At 40.2% G+C, this 20,637-nt stretch overlaps 2 protein-coding genes across 20 annotated transcripts in view; one reads left to right on the plus strand and one right to left on the minus strand.

The window, feature by feature from the left end:
* The first annotated feature begins 1,609 nt into the window (after positions 1-1,609).
* On the plus strand, positions 1,610-18,639 carry EIF3M (eukaryotic translation initiation factor 3 subunit M). Of its 2 annotated transcripts, none has more exons than XM_081835813.1 (11): positions 1,610-2,090; positions 3,195-3,327; positions 4,169-4,307; positions 6,116-6,239; positions 6,674-6,768; positions 9,143-9,226; positions 10,270-10,369; positions 12,423-12,504; positions 16,984-17,127; positions 17,852-17,912; positions 18,356-18,639. In XM_081835813.1, the coding sequence occupies exons 3-11, from the start codon at positions 4,183-4,185 to the stop codon at positions 18,474-18,476; spliced, it is 936 nt and encodes a 311-aa protein (XP_081691939.1). In that variant the 5' UTR covers positions 1,610-2,090; positions 3,195-3,327; positions 4,169-4,182; the 3' UTR covers positions 18,477-18,639. The 2 variants fall into 2 exon arrangements, with proteins under 2 accessions (XP_081691939.1, XP_081691938.1); XM_081835812.1 differs by having other exon boundaries at positions 1,864-2,022.
* A 195-nt stretch (positions 18,640-18,834) lies between these two features.
* The window catches only part of CCDC73 (coiled-coil domain containing 73), a 61,910-nt gene continuing 60,107 nt past the window's right edge, over positions 18,835-20,637 (minus strand). For all 18 annotated transcript variants that reach the window (XM_081834334.1, XM_081834336.1, XM_081834323.1 and 15 more), the window contains one exon: positions 18,835-19,130. In XM_081834334.1, coding sequence (XP_081690460.1) covers positions 18,882-19,130 — 249 coding nt within the window. In that variant the 3' untranslated portion in view covers positions 18,835-18,881. The remainder of the gene's footprint in view (positions 19,131-20,637) is intronic.

Raw genomic sequence — 20,637 nt, forward strand, 5'->3', positions numbered from 1 at the left:
CTCATATATTTAATTTTTTAACCAATATTGCTTCTAATGGAGAGAGCCACCAAGGTGTTTCTCCTCTCTAGTAAGTTTTTATATCTGTCCCATATCTCGTATATTGATTTTCTTACCAAGTGGTATGTTTTTGTTTTATCATACCATACATATGCGTGCCACCCAAACCTATTATCATGACCTTCCAAATCTAGTAAATCTGTATTTTTTAATAAAATCCAATCCTGCAACCAGCAGGTGCAGGACGCCTCATAATATAACTTCAAGTCTGGCAAGGAGAAGTCACCTCTTTCTTTAGAGTCTGTTAGTAACTTCTATTTTATTATTGGTTTCTTCCCCTGCCAGATACCAAATTGTGAGATCTTTTGTACTCTGCAAGATCTCTCACTATTTTGGGGTGAAATCTTACCCAAAATCAGTGCTAATGGCAGCAGTGCTTTTCCACTGATGGCAGAAGCAGTGGGGCACCCACCTGAAGCAGCAGTCTCACCTGCCTCGTGGCTGGGCCAGCTCTGGTCCATTATCATTGGTAGCTTATTCTCTGGTGAGGTTTTGGCTACAATAAGCCTGCAATTTATGCACATTTAACATATGCGCATTCAGCTTTACATGCTTGGCAAAAAAATTGTAAAAATTAAAAAGGGAGTGGAAAGTGTGCATGTATGCAGGGAAAAAGACTTTGGCAATCCCACCCGCCATTGCACCGAATGTGTTTTGTCTATACACGATTTTAGCTTTAAGTGCAGTCCACAGAATGTATCCCCGTGTAAGATGAGGGCTTCATCTACTTCATGCTGCTAGGGTGGAGGACCCATTGAGATAGTCCATATTCTGGTTTTATTCCTTTTTTTAACATTAAGTTTTAATGTTTCAGATTTTTGTAAGTGATCTTGTAAAGTGTTAAGTTAAGCGGCTAAGTGTATACGAAGTAAATAATAAAACGGGAGGCACAGGAGGCAAGGCAAAGTGAATACAGGCTTTAAGCATTTTCTCATAAAAGCCTTTAATCAGCTAATCCACTGAAGAGATTCTGGAACACCCATGGAAAACAGAGCGCACACAAATGACAATATATATCAGTTCTAAATCTGTACATGCAGGCAGTTCATATCATAAAGAGGAGTGAGTGAAGCCCCTGCCAGACAGCGGATGAACACGTAGCCCTCATGAAAATGTTATCATAATCTCCAACGTGATAGTTGGGGGGTGGATTCCGTTTGAGCCCTTGATGTGCTCAGTTTCTTCTCCAGTTTATAGTCCTCAAGAACTGGGGGAGGAACTTTTCCAGCAGCCACATTCCACCACAAAAACCTTCCTGATCCATTCATCCTTGTTGTCTCTGATGACGTGTTGGAGGTTCCTGCATTCTTCCACTCCAGGGCTGCCTAGCGAACTGGCAAAGGGGTTTTACCTTATCCTCACCGATGCTAACATTTAAGAGCGAGCCGTGAACGTCTCGATTTGCCTTTTCCCTGTTTCGCTTTAAGAATCGGGTCTATCATGTACACGGGAGGGCAGTGACTGTTCTTTAAAAAACCCAAATACATTTGCACCACGCACAGAGAAAACTTTAGGGTTCTGAATAGCTGCTGCTACCCTGAGTTCCGAAAAGCTCTTATCTTGCACGGACTGCACGCACACAACTCGAGATTACGGCGCTCGTTAGCAGGTGCGAAAGACGCGTCATCCAGCCTTCGATTCACAAAGAATCGCAAACGGGACAACTGCTGCCTTTTTGCAATCCGAGGAGAGGGACACGAACGGCGCATGCGCACCTGGGGGCGGGCACGCTTCCAGTTAAGGCGAGTTTAGCTGCAGCCTCAGCTGAAGGGAGTGCGCGTGCGCGCTCGGCAACTGCCGTTCCGGGAGCAGGACGGGGTCAGCAGTGCCCCGGAAGCGGAAGTGGCGTGACTGGGCGTAGTCGCTTTCCTTTCTGGCCGGGGAGCGTGCTCGAGGCAGCGAGAGAGGCCGTCTGTAGCCATGAGCGTCCCGGCTTTTATCGATATAACCGAGGAAGACCAGGTCAGAATGGGGAGTGGCTCCGTCGCTGCCCCTCCCGGAATGCAGAAGGGCAGCTGTTGTCTCCTCAGGTGCCGGAGGCCACCGCTAGGGAGGGCGGAGGAGGGGAGGAAATCACTCGTGCAACCTCATTCACACGTATACACGGGTTCCACGCGCGCCCTACGAAGCGCCGCTTAGAAGCGAAGTGCTCCCAGCCTCTGCCGTGAAGGAAGCCGAGGCTGGCGGAGTTTTGCGTCCTAGCAGCTCCGTAGGCCCAGCTGGGGCCTCGTCCGGCCTTTAGACTCGGATCCTTTCTGCACCTGCTCGCCCCTCCCCCCCCCCGCCGCCGCCGTGGCCTCGCTAGCAAACGCCCTTCCTGCGAGGTTGGTTGCCCGGGCGCCTTTCTCGCTGGATCAGCCCCGCTGTCTCTAGTGGCGCTTAATCGCCGAGGGATTGTGCTTAAGAGCACGATGGGAAATGAATATTTCTGCCTGTCAACATGTATCGAATGAGAAGTTACAGGCTGAATAACCATAGCTGTCAACTTTCCCCTTTTTTAAAGGGAAATTTCCTTATTCCGAATAGGATTCCTCGCAAGAAAAGGGAAAAGTTGACAGCTATGTGTATAACAGGGGTCAGCAACCTAAGGCCCATGGTCTGGAAGCGACCCACGGAGGTTGTTTGACCAGCCCACGAACCACCCCTGAACTGAGTTGTCCGCTCGCACACGGCTCAGGGACTCGCTTCCACGGCACCGGAAATCGCGTCTGTGCATGCGCAGATGCCAAAAATCACATGCGCGATCCGGCCCGCAGTGCGGTCGCCATGGGACCAATCTGGCCCAGACAAGATAAAGCTTGCTGACCCCTGCTATATAATATAGAGAGCCCCATGAAGGGCTTTGTTTGGAGGCTGATCTGATCATATTCCTTTACTACTACTCCCCCTGCCTTGTATGTGTCAGTGGTTCTTGTTCAGGAAGAATAGAGACATATTCTTTAATGTATATTTATTACATGGCTAGGAGGGATGAGATCAAGTAGTGGGAGCTTTGGAGTTAAGCTATTTAACACAGCATCGGCGTAGAGTCACAAAGAGTAAACAGGATGATCATAAGTGTATGTTTATGACGTTACTAGGAGGAATATGATTAAAGGATGTTAGTTTTATAGATGCTTTTTTCCTTTCAAAAGGCTGCAGAACTAAGGGCTTACCTGAAATCTAAGGGAGCTGAGATATCAGAAGAAAATTCTGAAGGTGGACTTCACATTGACTTGGCTCAGATCATTGAAGCATGTGATGTGTGCCTGAGGGATGATGATAAAGGTTGGTTTTTGCATAATTTAGGAAGCTATTGATAAGCATCTGACCTAGGGTTGTGATCTAGTTTCTTTTAAATTATCTACCTTCTAGAAAAGTGAGATGTTCTCCTTTAGGGCATAATTGTATACAAGGGGCCAAGTTTTACAAGTGGTCACAGCTGCCTACCTGTCAGTTACCTGATGATAAATCTAAGTCAAAGGCTAGAGTGAGGCTTTTATTTAGAAAAATAAGAACACTGAAGTGGAACATGATAAACATACTGTTATAAATAGTGTGGAGTAATTGGGTAGAACCTGACATTTCCCACTGAATTTGTTTAGCGGCCAGTTTCAGAAAAAACCAAGTGCTTCTTCACACAATGTATAATTAATTAATTAATTAATTAATCATACAATGTATAATTAGCAATGGTGTCCTGATTTGCACAACTGTGCAGAGGACAGGGGTGTAACAGATTTTTGTCTCGTGCCAGTTATCAAAGTAGCCATTGTAATTTTTTATACTTCATTTCAACACCCTTCAGACAAAAACAAAAGGCCTTTTAAACTGGGAGTGTGTGTTTCGGTTTTTGTTATATGTATTTTTGTGTCTTTATACTGTAAGCTGCCCTGTGATGCTTGCATGAATATAGAATATAAAAATTCAATCAGTAAATAAATTGGAAGTCAAGTAAACATGCCACAGTCACTGTTGGTGTTTGCAAAAAAAAAAAAAATTGGTCCATTAGTCTAGAAAGAGTTTTCTGTGTGTTGTATTAATAATGTAAAGCTGAGACAGTCTTACCAAAGAACAATTCAGTGTCACATTTTTCATTACAGAAATATATTTTTGTTTTTCAATATAGATGTTGAAAGTGTGATGAACAGTGTAGTATCTCTGCTTCTTATTCTGGAACCTGACAAACAAGAAGCTTTGATTGAAAGCCTGTGTGAGAAATTGGTCAAATTTCGGGAAGGTGAACGACCATCACTCAGACTGCAGCTGTAAGTGACTTAGGTGATTGAATGGAATAAATACGTCTTGTACCACAATTATTTTTTATTCCATGAGAAGCAGGATTTTTGGCAGAATGTATTAAGAGTATCTTTGAGTGGGTCAATAAATTATGTCTGGGCTTGATAGCCAATCATTAGTGTCTTCCAATCAGTTGTAAGGTAAAGGTAAAGGACCCCTGGACAGTTAAATCTGATCTCACCACAATAATGCTTTAAGTTAGATGCACTAGAAGCAGTGGTCTGGGAACAGTGTGGGATTCAAAGAAATAGGGTGCCTCTATCATTCAGGGCAACCACTTGCCATCACGCTTTGCAGTCTTAAACAAGAAAAAGTACAAGTTTATCCGGTTGCAGATGCACTGCAGATTGTACACTGGTACAAAACATACATACTGTTAAAGAGATTTTGGCTGCAGTCCCATGTGCATTAACTTGGAATGGAAGAAAGTCTTACTGAATTTGTGCAGCTCACCTCTGAGTAAGCATGCGTAAGAATAATTTTGTACTGCTGAAAAAGAGGAGAGAGGTGGGACCTAAGCAATTAAACACTTGTTAGACACATAGATTTTATTCAGTATTTTATTTACATAGCAGATTAAGCAAATTTATTAAAAGCAACACTTAAATAGGAGCTCTGAAAGCCACCAGTTTTTTTGCACCACGTGCTGCTAAATACAGGTATGGCACATTTTAAAAGGGAATGTTAGGCAAATGTGGATATATGCTACAATGGATATGTCTCGTTTTAAATCCCTCTCCTTCCAATGCTTTGGTTAAGCAGAACAGCTTCCCCTCAGCCCAACTCCTCATGTTTCCTAGATGTTAGCAACATACTCTCAAGCTTGAGGACTCTTCCATCCATGCTGACCTCTCTATGTCATATTGTCATCCCAGCCCTGTTTGAGTACAACAAAATTACTCTTTGAGATTCTTACTCCTACTAACTGCTCTACAGCTCTTCCTGCTATCATTGCTCAATGCAGCAGTGAACACAACCCCTTTGCCTACTTAAGGCAAAACCTTTTTCTTCTGCTGCTTAGGCAAACATAAGACACAATTTATTGTGATCCTTTGCAAAAATGCACACAGCTTCAGAAATCCTATGGATAATTAAGCATGCCTGACCTGTTGTCATTATCCAGCCCAAGGGAATTCTAACTTGCCTGTTAAAAACCGCTGTTGTTTGCTGGTGATCAGGCAAATGTCCTTGCTGAAGGCAAATATTGGCAATGATTTAGAATCTGATAATGCAACTTTTATATTTCTGCATGTATTAGTTAAACGTGAATAATAAAATATCTCAATGAATTACATAGAAAATCAAGCAGGGTTCCAGTTGCTCAGTGGGGCTTTCCTGACTTTTCCCTCTACTGCCCCGTCAGCTTCTGAGCAGTGATGTATAATTTGTGTTGTAGCATACGGGTGGGGGTGGGAATAGGGCTGCCACAGGACAGCAAAATCAGGAGGAATTCAGCAGGGCTCCATTGCATATACCAGTGTTTCTCAAACTCCCATCATCCCTAACCTCTGGTCCTGCTAGCTAGGAATGATGGGATTTGCAGTCCAACAACCAAGTTTGAGAAACACTGGCATATATATACAGAAGTCCATTTTGGCTCACACAATGAGACTGTTAAAAGCCTGAGTGAAACTTGGTTGAACTTAATAGTGGCAGAAGTGATGACTTTAAACATGTTTAATGCTTGTATTTATTTCTGTGTATGTTAGATGTGCAGTGTGTGTCCATTAATACGTTACAAATGTTGGAAATTAATTGACTTGTCATTATTCCTTAGACTGAGTAATCTCTTCCATGGCATGGAGAAGAATACCCCTTCAAGGTATACAGTCTACTGCAGCCTCCTTAAAGTAGCCTCCAGCTGTGGAGCTATACGGTACATTCCAACTGAACTGGAGCAGGTAAGCAGTTGAATAGTATTTGCATATTAGCAAAGAATCCCTTAAAAAATTAATAAGATTTGCAACAAACCAAAATACATCATAAGAATTACGTAATAAGATGCATAATCAAGATCCCCTTCTTGATTAAGGGAATCCCAAATTGTGATTGTAAAAATAACAAACGTTGTTGTTTTGCTTTATGCAAGCCTGTCTGGAGTGCTGCCTTGTACTCCAGCGTCCCAAGACAGAGGCTATCCATTCCCTTAAGGGAAAAGTAAAGCATGGATGGGGAATTTCCATTAATGATTGCTGCTCCTGAGCAAGGCACAGAATAGAGTTTCATAATTTCACATTCTTCTGAGTTTTAAAATATTTGCATTTTCAAAAATTGAACTTGAAATAACTTCTCTCAGTAGTAAAAGTCATTGCCTTCTGTGTCAAATCTTTTATAGGTTCGAAAATGGATTTCAGATTGGAATCTTACCACGGAGAAAAAGCACACCCTTCTTCGGCTGCTCTATGATGTTCTCGTGGATTGCAAAAAGAGGTAACTGAGACTACGTACTGTGCCAAAAAGTTTTGGCACAATTTTGGCACAATTCATTGAGGCAGGGGAAGATCACTGAAATATTTACCATTTCAATTATTGTTTTTAAATTTGTATGACTTGTGTTCAATTGTGTGTTTAATATAAAAGGCTGCTTGTTCTCATTTGAATGGTACAAATATTAATTCTTAGATTGCATATGACAGTTTATGATTAATAATATTTTTATTTTGGTATTAAATGCTAGACTGTAAACTGTTGAGCCATCATAGAGGAGAAAGGAGTAATTTTTAATACACCGATGTTTCTGGAGTCTTTACTGGAAACGTAATGTGGATGGTTTTTCTAAAAAAAGAAAAGAAAGTACAAGAACTCACCGCAGCCTACTTCTGTTCTTTTTATAGTGAAGTTTTACAGAACTGCTTGATAAGACTTTTTTCCAGGTCAAACTTGATGGTGATAGTGATTAGCTGTCAGTACAAAATCTTAAAATAGCAAAGGTCTCACTAGGGCTGTTAAAAAACTGTGCTAGTAAAGAAAATAGACTTTGGGGCTTTAAGAAAAATGGAGATATGCCTTTGTTTTGATTAAAGAATAGATGTGTCTTTTATTATGATAATATGAAATTATGTTGTTTTTCTAAGCTGTTCTATTTGGGTCTTGAGAATCACTGGTGCTAAATGCAGAAACATGGCGCTTGACATTGGGATTAGTCTTAAGAAAACCCTCAAGGTTGAAGTAGTGGTAATAGCACAATATAGTTGGAAATAAAGCTAATTTTTGTATGAAAGCTGTGCTTTTATAACCTATTGTCCTCTTTCAAAAGCCAATTAAAAGCAAAACAAGCCCACCATTTTATAAATTTTATAAATGCACTGTTCCCATAATATGAGATGCTCTAATTTTGAAAGTAACATTTTTTCTCTGACTTTTATTATCCTTTTATCCAAGAGATTTATAGCCTGCCCTTCATCAATATTGTGTCGTTTCAATTACATTCATTCTCAGGAGCAAGATAGTGAAAGTAAGAAATTGTACTCTATAAGTGTAGTAATTGAGAATAGAGATTTCAGTAACAGAAGAGTGAAGCTCTTCCCACTCCTGATAATATCTGCTCCTTGATTTTCATACAATTTTCAGCATTACTTTGCTTTTTAATGATTGTATCCAGATGTGTTCTAGTAAGTCGTGTAAAGATGTTTCCACCTAAGAGAGAAAATTCTGTAACTGGCAGGTAATTTATCAGTTTAAAAGTATAAAATAAAGTTCTATTTTTATTTTTTTTAAAAAAAGACCCCTGAGACTGAATGACTATGTAGCTGTTTTACCACTTTGGTACCATTGACAGTCAAAACTCCTACATCCTTTCAAGTGCACTTTTCATTTGAATCATAGCTTCACGGTGCTTTTAACTATCTGACCATCTCCTTTGATACTCCCTTTCTCATACAGTTAGAATTTTGGGGTCATCCAATGAATCTGAATGTTGGAACATTCAGGAGAAACAATAAGAAGCACTTACTCACAGTGTATAATTAAGCAATGGAAATTGCTCTAACATAACTACTGCATGTACGGGATGCAGGTGGCGCTGTGGGTTAAACCAGAGAGCCTAGGACTTGCCAATCAGAAGGTCAGTGATTTGAATCCCCGTGACGGGGTGAGCTCCCGTTGCTCGGTCCCTGCTCTTGCCAACCTAGCAGTTCGAAAGCACGTCAAAGTGCAAGTAGATAAATAGGTACCGCTCCGGCAGGAAGGTAAACAGCATTTCTGTGCACTGCTCTGGTTCGCCAGAAGCGGCTTAGTCATGCTGGCCACATGACCTGGAAGCTCCCTCGGCCAATAAAGCAAGATGAGCGCTGCAACCCCAGAGTCGGTCACGACTGGACCTAATGGTCAGGGGTCCCTTTACCTTTAACTACTGCATGTAGAACAAGCAACAACCATCTTACTTAGACGCATCCAACTGATGCGCAACCATCACACCGACCCCAGAAGTGGCTGTAAAAGGGGGTGGGTTGGGGGCGGAGTGGGCTAGCACATGCTCTGCTGACATGTGTGGAGTTCAGGAAAGCAAACCCCCCACGCAAAACAGTTGTCGCCTGTTATAATTGCTGACTTGGACAGGGGTTGAGGCAAGTTCATAAGCTATGAACTACTTGAGAACCAGAGATTATATATACCTTTGAATGCCTGTTGTTGAAGTGTGAGTGGCAGAGAGCTGTCACACTCGGTTCCTTCCCATGTGCATCTGGTTGTGAGCACAGGATGCTGGTTTAGTTAGGTCTTTTTTCTGATCCATCAGTTCTCCCCTTATGCTAAGTTTGTACATTTTGAAATGATTTTAAAAGGAAGTACTGTTTCTTGCCCACAGTGATAATGCAGCAAAAGTAATGGTCGAGCTGCTGGGAAGTTACACAGAGGACAATGCTTCTCAAGCCAGAGTTGATGCTCACAGGTAATGTAAACATTACAAACTACATTTAGGATTGTTTCATGTGTTAATGGTCAGTGAAAGTTTCAGTAACAAGAAATGCAGCCCCAAACACGCTAAATTCTTATTCCTCTCCCCACTCTCCAAATACTTTGCTTGCCACTTCAGATTTGTAGATGAATGGCAAGGGGTTTTGCTAAAACGTTTTGCTGATGGTGAGAGCACAACCGGTAATGTGTGGGATGTGCAGGGACTCTTAACTGAATACAGTCGTACCTTGGTTGTCAAATGGAATCCTTTCCGGAAGTCTTTTCGACTTCTAAAAACATTTGACAACCAGGGCGCAGCTCAATTGGAAACTGCGTCGGGTGTTTGGCTCCCAAAAAACATTCGCAAACTAGAACACTCTCTTCTGGGTTTGCGGCGTTCAGGAGCCAAAACATTCGAGTTGCAAGGTGTTCGAGAGCCAAGATAAGACTGTACAAAATATCTCCCACATTAGAATGTCTAAATGTCACCCTCTTACTTTTACGAAGTGGTGTTTGTTTGTTTGTTTGTTTGTTTGTTTGTTTGTTTGTTTGTTTGTATTTTAGCAGTGGCCAAGACCTGTTGGTATAAAAATAGCCTTCTTGTCTAGAGTAGAAGAAAAGTTCAGTTGAACTACATGTCTAAGACAGTTAAGTGCCTTTCCTGCCCAATTCCTTTACAACTTTGGCACAGGACGCAGAATCTGTGTGTATGAAACGGCAATTCTTTGACTTCTGTCTGGATCTTAGTGGATCTTCTTTCCACTTACATCCCATAACATTTTCAGTGTTAGGCAAATCCCCCCCCCCCCAGGCTTCTTAAAGAGAACACTCAACTTTGATTAGTGTTTATGCTGCCTTTGTTTGTTATCTCTTAACCCAATGTGTTTATATGTATTTATGTTGTATTTGTAAATACTATTCAAGTGTTTTTGGAATATACTTTGATTTGGGGGTTGTTTTTGCAGAATGGTTTTTAAAAAGCTATTAAATTAACCAGAAATGCATTTTTTCTTCCTTACACTTTACTTTCCTAAATAGGTGTATTGTCCGTGCATTAAAGGATCCTAATACCTTTCTCTTTGATCACCTTCTCACCTTAAAACCGGTCAAATTTTTGGAAGGAGAACTTATTCATGATGTAAGTGTTAATTTCTAAACTTAAATATTAAACACTTGGCATGCTGCATGTGAGATAAAATTGCTTGACCATTTTAGTGGGATTTAATCACACATAAGTTATTTTGCATTGTGTTGTTTATAGTGTCTAGGTTTCAATGTCATGCAGACACATAGTTTAGTGTGATGTGAACCATTCAGAAATAAGCCTTGAGCTAACTAGTTATCCTCCCCTCACCCCTAGCTGCTGGAAGGAGTAGCTTAGAATATTTTGATTTTCCTTTTGTTTGAACACAGCTTGCCATGCTCAGATCAACAAATTGTGGTCAACATTAACTACAGTTTGTTTCAGACAGACCAACTTCAAACGTAGTTACTGAAGCCATCTTATTTAAATTAATCAGAGTTGAGCGAAGTAGGCCTCTACAACAAAATGTTGTAATCTGGAGTGCTTCCGGATTCTGGATGACCATTTCCTGTATCTTCTTCACCTCACATTTCTTCTTCAACCCTGCTCAGACCTCATTGGGCTGGGTTATTTTTGGAGGGTGTAGCAGTGAACCCACTTGTGCTCAATCCCAATTGTATTAAATTCTTTAATTTCACCAGTAGCACTTAGGCATTTCCTTCTTCCCACCCAATTGATAGGGTCCCCCTCCCCGGTTCAGTGTCTTAATGTGTTTGGGGATTTTCACCTTTGTAATACCGCCCCGTACATATTTTTGTTGTATTTTTACATAACTCAGGGATACCACAAGTTTACTGGTACTTCTTTCTTCAGCATTAGTCCCACGGTTTTGGCTACAGAAGCATAAGCACAGAAAATGTGAATTTGTATTAGTAAATAGAAAAGTGAGACTTGCAACAGTGTATCTTGGGGGGGTGACATAGTTGACATCAAATATTGAGTTCTTTCTCTAACCTGGGTATGTCTTCATATGCATATTTTTAATTTTGTTTTTGAATGTTTAAAAGTGCAACCAGTCTGCATGCATCAGTGGAGCGTGAAAAAGAGAGTGAAAGGTTTTGCCTGGGAGGAGCTTGGAAGGGGGCTAATTAGCTTCACCTCTGACTGGTGGACTATTTTGCTGCAACTTCCTTTTGGTACAGGGGATGGGGTGAACACAATGCCCAATCACCAATACATTAAATGCTTTCAGTCTGACACCAGTTTAACTTTTACTTCACCTGTTACCCCAGCATCCAACAGTCTCATGCAACAGAAACATATTTTTGAATAAGATGTTGAGGACAAGTGGCTCATGACCATCTTAAGTTTTTGCTCTATAAGACTCACTTTTTCCCTCCTAAAAAGTAAGGGAAAATGTGTGTGCGTCTTATGGAGCAAATGCAGACTGTGCAGCTATCCCAGAAGCCAGAACAGCAAGAGGGATTGCTGCTTTCACTGTGCAGCGATCCCTCTTGCTGTTCTGGCCTCTGAAATTCAGAATATTTTTTTTTCTTGTTTTCCTCCTCCAAAAACTAGGTGCGTCTTGTGGTCTGGTGTGTCTTATAGAGCGAAAAATACGGTATTTAAAAGAAATCAAACCAAGATTTGATCCTAATTGGTTTTAGCTAACTAGACTTAAAATAAACTGGGCTGTTAATTATGCTCTGCTTTTTGGAAAGTATCCCCCCCCCAAAAAAAAATGGTTTATAATAATTTGTACATAGCAGGAAACTGGTTTAGTCAAAAGGAAAAGTAGAAGCATTCACTCGCATTCTGATCTTTGCAGAGGAGGAGAAAGATGGGGAGTGGGAAGTGTGTGAGTTCAGTTTGCCTTTACAATCGTTCCTAAACCCGTGACGGGCAATCTGTGGCCCTTCAGATGCAGTTGGACTTGATCTTCTGTCATCCTTGAGTATTGGGCATTCCAATGGAGTTGATGAGAATTGGAGTCCAACAACATCTGGAGGGCCCCAAGTGTCCTACCCCTGCTGTACACCATGGCAACTTGAATTCAACCGGTATTTTCTGTTCTGTTCTCTAAATGAAATGTTCGGGAGATGTCTGCTAAATTAGGCATGTTCATATCTAGTCCTGTTCTCATAATTGACAATTTCTTTCTTTGTAGCTTTTGACAATTTTTGTTAGTGCCAAGTTAGCATCCTATGTCCGGTTTTATCAGAACAACAAGGACTTCATTGATTCTCTTGGTAAGTTTTTTTTCTTTCTTTTCTAATGCACATTTGGTGTACCCAACACATATGACTGTGATATAAATGTAGCTCAGCTACTCAGAAGGAGGTGCTGTGACTGGCCACTTGCTCTGCTGACTGTGTCTAGTTCCAGGATGAGTACCCTTTTTTGCCTTGTGGGCAGTTACCCTTTACCAACCATGTAAAGGCAGCATACAGATCAGCTGAGGAGGGGAGTAATGACTGCTATCCCATAGCTGTCAACTTTCAGATTTGAAAATAAGGGATCAGCAGCCTCACCTGTCCCGGGGACAGTCTACGGGATATCTAACAATCCCAGATAGCAGTGGGAAACGGCACTGGAATAAGGGAATTTCCCGCAAAAAAGGGGAAGGTTGACAGCTATGCGCTATCCGCTTACCAAATGGTTGATCTCATGACCAGGGAGGGGGCAGTTTGCATCCCCATCGGGGCAAGAGGCTTCACCCACTCCAGTCCTGTTCCCCCAGCCCCTGCTAGCTCCAAAATGTATGGGGTCTGAAGGAGCCAGGAAAATTGCCTGCATGGAGCAGGGATCAGATCAGGCTCCTGAACTTGTGGTTTGCCACCCCTGGCCTCAGCATTTAAAGTTTATCCTTGGGTTCTCCAGTGCTGTTTGAGATTTTGTCCACTCATGCCTTCACCAGTTGGAATGGATCCCACACTCCAAGGCTCTCGGGCGTTTTACTGATCTGCAGGCAACCCCGAGAGAGTTGTTCCCAGGGTGCTTATGTTCTACCACAATAGGGCTTTCTTTCCAGTTGTGTGTGATTGTAGTTACATAATATCAAAAACTGTATCAGAATACAATTGTTTAGTTTAGCGACTGTTCATTCTGAATTGAATGCTTTTCTTTTGTGTTTGAACTGTGGTTTTCAAGCATCCACTTGGAAAGACACAGGAACAGTAAATCCTGTGGGAGTAGGTACAGTCATACCTCTTGTTATGTTTGCTTTGGGTTGCGCGTTTTCAGGTTGCGTCCCATGGTGACTCAAAAGTACCGGGAAGGGTTACTTCCGGGTTTCACCGCTCACAAAATGACGTCATGCGCAGAAGCGGCGACCCGCGCAGACGCGGGTTGCGTTCTGCTCATGTTACGAACGGGGCTCCGGAATGGATCTCATTCGCAACCAGAGGTACCACTGTATTATTATTGAATCTGCATTTCGAAACTGAAAATAGCCAGTTTGAGAATTCTGACAGCACTCCCAAGTTATATCCACTATGTTATTCATAGATGAGAGGTAGAGAAAGTAGATTTCCCAGTGTTTATTGTCTAAATGACCAAGAGCCCTGTTGTTTGAGTGAAGGTAGCCTCCTTGTCTTCTTGCTTTTCTTCAGTTGGTCACATACTCCACCTGTGCACTGAGCAAGCAGCAGTTAGCAACAGTGCTGCATGAGTGTTGAGGGGGAAACCCGACATAGTGCAAGAGTGCTGCATAAATGACCTACCAAGCATTGGGGGGGGGGGCAGCCCCATTTCCACAAAACTGGCAACGGATGTGCAGCAGAGAAACCTGCAGGCTACTGCATGGACGAGGTGCTGTTTGAGGAACAACCAAACCCCCTTGTTGTAGGATCATGATGTGCATCAACCAAATCTCCCTCTAACAAGGTTGAAGTACAATCAGATTGAGTACTTGCAAGTGTTCTTATGCAAGCTTAATCTTTTTGCAGATGCATTAAACCTTGCAAACCACATTCTGTCCCAGTTAATATGTTTCATAGGATGAAGCTTTGTGATGGAATGTTAATGTCAGCAGCCTCTTTATTTACACACTGTGGAAAGAAAGGAGTAGTAATTAACACTTTGGCACTCCCCCATTGATGTGTAATTGACTGTTTCAAAGGAGCACTGGTTCATAAGCTATTGCATGCATGAAAATTACTTTTTCTGTATTGCAGCATTTTAGGACAAGGGTCAGTGACAATGCAAAAATTGTTCAATGATGCAAGCTTTTATATTATGGCATTAAGGTTTAGATATACTGGTAATGAATAAATGTTTCCATAAAATTGGGGTTTAAAAAAATAGTGACTAGAATGGAAGTTAATTTTATTTGAAAAGAAAAGGGTAATAGGCTTTAAAAACATACAGATCTTTTTAGAACTAGGTAGAATCCTAAAAACAAAGGTGAACATTCCTCAATTTAAGATAGAAATTTTAGAAAGAAAAATATATTATTTTTCTTAGTGAAAACAAAGAAAGCTTTTCACCTTATGGTAGCTGATATAGCTTGAATGTTACAAAAGCATGCACATGACTATAGTGCTCATTAAATATCAGGTAATTTTTAAAAAATCTGAGTAATGGAGCCTCTCCTGGGATGTTACCATAGATTAGATTGTGCCAATCAAGTGCATTCAAAGGCAGCTTAGTATAACAGATTTTTGTGCAATGGATTGAACCAATTAATCTACCATTAGTTATACTTCTAGTAAACCCATTGAAATAAATGGATTTAAGTAACTTAGGTTCTTTGATTTCAGTGGATCTACTCTTGAGTATGACTTTGTCATCCATTGTCTGTGTGTAAAAATAATGTATTTATTATGTATTTGAAATGCATTCAGATATGGAGAATAGCACAGAACACATCCAATTCTTTTTGGGCCAACCAATTAAGCCAGCTGAGATTGTTGTTTGTTGTTGTTTGTTTGTTTGTTTTTACTTTTACGGTATTGGAAGTAATCCTCTAAATCGCTAGTATGCTTTTTATACTGTAATATTTTCTATTTTTTACAAATTAATGTTTTCCCTTATTTTATCTCCCTGCTGGTTTTATTTTTCTTCAAAATTAATAACAGGGCTTGCCAATCTAAATCATCTATTCAGCAAAAGCTCTCACAGGTGGCATCAGTTTGTTACAATGTGTTGTTTTATTAATGCTGACAAGTTAGGCCAACAGTTGTATTATCATGTGTCAACTGTGAATCGCCCTAACATGTTCACATTTAAATCTGGTAGTATGGGCAACCTTTTTACTTTAGCAGGGTAATTAACATCTCATTTGCATTTGTTAATTAGAGTTTATGAGCACTAATTGATTTTTTGTGCTTGTAGATTTCCATTAAAACCAGTTAGCTATAGTTTCTGAAGCTCCATATTCGCTTGAGTTATGCTGATCACATTTTTGTTGAATTGGTGCCAGATAAATAGCCTTCATCATAATTACTGCTAATTAACACAACATTATGTCTGGTAGTAATGTGCTTCCCTGCGCTTCTATTAGTCTAACAGTGTTATTAATTCCAAACATAAATATTTGTTGAGTGTTCAGGTTATCTCATCCATACTTCTTTTCCAATGTCTGAAACTTTAAAGAGAGTATTTTACAGAAACGTTATTCAACTATTTTGTAAAAACAAATAACAAAGTAAATTTACACCAACTTATTTTTTGTTTGCTGTTCACATATTGCTGCATATTGTATTATAGCCTTTCCCAACCTGGTGCCCTCCAGTTGTTTTAGGACTAGAATCCCATCCGCCTCAGGAGATGGGGAGAACTGCTGTAACATCACACTTTTGTATCCCAAGAACTTCACAATCAATAGCATTTGTAGAATTCAACAAGATGACATATTTTATCCTGTTCCTCCCATGTAAATGAATGCATAAAATACAAATTGGTCATAATATGGAATGAGTAATATCAACAAGAAACTGAATGTGTATCTTCCATAAACTTACAACGTATTTTGAAATCAGCTCTGTAACTACCCTAAGAATTAAGGACCGTAAGAGTTGACACTTGGAAAGTGAACCTCTTGCGGTCCGTAAGAGTTGACACTTGGAAAGTGAACCTCTTGCGGTGGGGATGGCAGGTCACAGTTGCCTCAGTATGTCTCACTTGTACTATAGAAGGGGATTGTTAACTGAGGTGTGTAGGGGGGGTGCAAGTAGTATGTTAGGTGCTTAGTATCTCTTCCATGCTGCATAGATGAAAGGGGTGGTAGGATCACACCTACTAACTCTCTCCTGACATTGGTGCAACATCTGTTAGATGAGTGTGCAAAGAAAAAATGTGGTTGCATAAAAGCAGCCAGTCACAGAAGCACCAACTGTTTTTCATACAGTGGTTAAGATTTCTTGGAAGCATTTTGGTTTTCCAAATATTACTTCATATCTAGCACTCTGCCACTGCTGAGCACAGAACGGAAGCCAGCACCAGATGACAATGGAGGATGACCCGCAATCCTAAACAAACAGGCCTACTATTCTGCAAGAAGAAACAAATGCATTCTCTATCTTCACCTCCTGTACTCCGTTCTTAATGCAAACTGACCTTATCCACACCTCTTGGAATAAATTAAAGATCGAAACATAATACTGTAATCCTTCAGTTTTTATACTGTGAATTTTGCAATGCAGTTCTCCCAAAAAGTATCTAGCTGCCTGACGTGGATCAACAATTTCCTAGCAAAAACTTACACTGTAGTGTGATCTCTAATGCAGGTTTATTGCATGAACAGAACATGGCAAAAATGCGACTGCTCACCTTTATGGGAATGGCTGTGGAAAACAAGGAAATCTCATTTGACACTATGCAGCAGGAACTTCAGGTTGGAGCTGATGATGTTGAAGCATTTGTTATTGATGGTAAGAAAGGTTATATGATCATACTATATGCAGGCTGATAAGAACTTTACTGGTACTGAAAACCTGTACAACAGTTAATGATTTGAAGCAGACAGTTAGGATGTCACAGTCACCTTTTTGCTTCTTTTGGTAAAGTGCATCATCACTGGTGTGGAAACGGTGCCCATGCTATAATCCGTAGCTAGTGTAATATAATCAGTAGCTAATGTAAAGTCCTGAATTGGGTCATTTTGGGGTAGGGTCCCTTGTAGATTATCCAGACCCAATTTTTGGGTTCTTCAGGTATGCCAGCATGGAGCTGACAAGGGGAAGGGGAGCATATTCCACCCTGGCGCGGATAGCAAACAGGATTGCTTTATTGTTGTAACCACAATTTGAATGCAATAGTTGGCTATGCAGTGTTTCTTGTACTGTTTTGTGATATATTAGAAATCCACCTTTTAATTGATGCTCTTTGTTAAATTGCATGTGATTTCCAGTGAGAACCTCCTTGTAGAAAGTGCACATTGTACTCTCTTACATATAAAGCACTATGCAAGGCTTTGTGAAATACTTCCCTGTAACACTTTTTTCTGCATGCCATGGTATAATGACAAAAATTGAACACCCGTTGAAAGGACATCCCTGCATTCACTTCAGTTCCAGGGGGTTACTGAAGCTCTTATCAGTCAGGGTTTCAACACATGTTAAAAGAAATTCATCATAATTTATTTATTCTTTGCAGCTGTAAAGACAAAGATGGTGCATTGCAAAATTGATCAAACACAGAGAAAAGTAGTGGTCAGGTGAGTCTTAAATCTTTTTGTGAAGCAACTTAGTGCAGTGCTAATTATAGCACTTAAACATCTGTTTAATATTTTTACTAGACGCAAGATATTCCTATCAGTTGCCTGTAGTTAAATAGTTGCTATTTATCATAATTTTATTAAAGCACAGACTGAATGTGATTAGCTTATTTAATGAAAGAGTCCTATTTTCCAGCACATTTCATTTAATGGCCAAACAGTGGTAAGAATACTAATGAGATTTGTCTGAGGTTTTTAAGTACTGACGAAGGCTGCAGGATACAAGACTAGCTGGTCTATAAAGCCTTGTTATAGAGGGTAAAACAGTTTTGTTTTCACATCTTATCTCATGTTCTACTTTTTTCTGAATACATATGTACCGAAAATATGGTGCTTTTTTTGAAAGCAGAACTTTGATGCAATTCCTTTTACATTTGTTTTAGTCACAGCACACATCGAACCTTTGGAAAACAACAGTGGCAACAGCTGTATGATACACTTAACTTCTGGAAACTAAATTTGAATCAAGTGAAAAACAGTCTCCTTAGCTTGTCGGATACCTGATTATTTGATGTAATATTTAGTTTGTATTGGATGGAAACTCAGCTATATTAAACCATTCAACTTAATTTTGTGAACTTTTTATTGAAAATATCTAATTGGCTGAAATACATAAAATAACTTTAACTACAGGCTGATAAAGCAATAAACTTTAAACCAGAATGAATCCTGTTCCCCTATTCTGTTTTATAATCATAAGATCTTATATTCTGGCATAAAGAAGTAGGATAGTCATATGATTTTTATAAATGTGGTATTTTCTGACCTTTAATTGGTAACTTTCAAATGAAATAGCTATTCTAAAGTATTCTTTTTTTAGACAAACCTGCAGAAATGAAAGCAGTTTTCTTAATACATGACATTTGCTCATATATGTCACCAGTCAAACACTTTATCAAAACAATTACATTATGCTTCTGCTTTATCTGCTGTTAATGTTTTTTCTGTATTTTCCTCATGCTTTCTCTTTCTTGGGTGGCCAAAACTTTTTAAATGCAGAAACCTTTCAATATTGTCAATTCGTGTTTTTATGAAGACATTTTGTGATTTCCAGTCTTTTTCTTCAGTGTTCTGTAAGCTCTGCTTTAAAATAGCTGCACTGACTTCTGAGAGTGATTGAGAAGTCTTCTGTTGTCCTAATGGGCACTCTGTTGTGACCTAAAATCCACACATAAGACATTAAAGATTTCGTTTTCTCATGGCTGATCAACACTCCACTAGACACTCTTCTAGACATTATATGACATATACATTGGGTGTTTATGCACTGATTTCTGCTGTTTACATATTGGAGATATAACGAATTGGCATCTGTGGGTATTTTTGTACTGCCCTTCAATCATATTCCCAGTGCATTTTTAAAGAATCAATTTTTTTTTTGAAATGTAAACACAAAATAAAATGCCATCATATTACAAAAGCAGGCAAAGAAGATTAAAATTGTATCTTAAAAGCTTGGAACTACAGAACGTTTTTTGGTGCCAAAACGACAAGTAAGCGCTGGGAAACTTCCCTCACTATCAGATTGCAGATATGATTTACAAATGGGCATTGATTGCACTTTAAAAGGAAGCACAATTCCTATCCTTTCCCACATGTACATGAAGATTGTTTTGTAAAAGAAGATTCTATAAACTTCCTGCCAATTTCTAATTTAAAATTATTCAAATATTACTGGGGGGGGGGCGATGCATGGAGGGTGAAGAGCACCTTTCACACCCTGCCCCACCCCCGCTGGAGGGGCTGGGTGAATTCATGGAGGGAGCCCTCCATGCTCATCCAGTCCCCACTGTTGACAGGCGCTCACATGTGGGGGGGGGGGTGCCTGGTTCACACTCCCCAAAATTCTGCATCTGGGGTCATGGCCTCCCATGTTCTGCCCCTGCCACCACTATCAGTCGTGATTACTAACAATGTAAGACTAGTAAGGTAGCTAGGATGGCTTTAGGGAATAGGAACAAGCAGGGTGGGGGGAGGAATCAGGTGTTCTTCTCCCACTCAGATTTTTTTCCAAGTAGAAGAATTTCAGAGCCACAAACTCAGTTTGAGGAGGGCTTACAACTTGCCCCAGGGATGGGCTGAGTCTAAAGGAACTGGGAATAGTCTAGTAGTTAAGCCTATTGTTGAGATACTGAATGTTCCAGGTGTCTTATGAAAAAAGGAAGAATGAGTCAATTTGATGGCTTGAGAACCTACCGTAACCAAAGATTGACCTCAGGAGGGCAGGAAAAAAAGAGTTCTTCTCAATAAGCCCCAGACAGCACTACAAAAAGCCTGTTTTTATAGGCTAGAGCACTCCTCATGCATACCGTATTTTTGCCAAATTGCCTTTTTTTTTGTCTCATTAGATTTGTGCCACATATGGTACAGTGCTCTAACATGACTTACTTTATTTCATGATGTAGTTGATGGACTGGTCACGTACACAACTGATTAACTTGCAGGATCAACCTATATGTACATTTGTTTTTGTTTTCTTTCAGTGTAGTCTGGGGTTTAAAATAGTAAATACTTTGTAGTTTCTAAAAGTGAAGATCCATTCTGTTAAATGTCAAGTACTGATTTGAACATGTTGTGTTTAGTATTGTTAGTATATAAGAGATTGAGCATGGGTAGGCAAACTAAAGCCTGGGGGGCGGATCTGGCCCAGTCACCTAAATCCAGC

The sequence above is a fragment of the Podarcis erhardii genome, assembly GCF_964252035.2.
Source record: "Podarcis erhardii genome assembly, chromosome: 1".
Classification (NCBI taxonomy): domain Eukaryota; kingdom Metazoa; phylum Chordata; class Lepidosauria; order Squamata; family Lacertidae; genus Podarcis; species Podarcis erhardii.

Excerpts from the sequence above, each read along its gene's own strand:
- EIF3M (XM_081835812.1), top strand. The coding sequence starts at position 1,981 with ATGAGCGTCCCGGCTTTTATCGATATAACCGAGGAAGACCAG. Across the intron at positions 6,769-9,142 it reads CTCGTGGATTGCAAAAAGAG|TGATAATGCAGCAAAAGTAA; the intron begins GTAACTGAGACT and ends TCTTGCCCACAG. Across the intron at positions 17,128-17,851 it reads TGAAGCATTTGTTATTGATG|CTGTAAAGACAAAGATGGTG; the intron begins GTAAGAAAGGTT and ends TATTCTTTGCAG.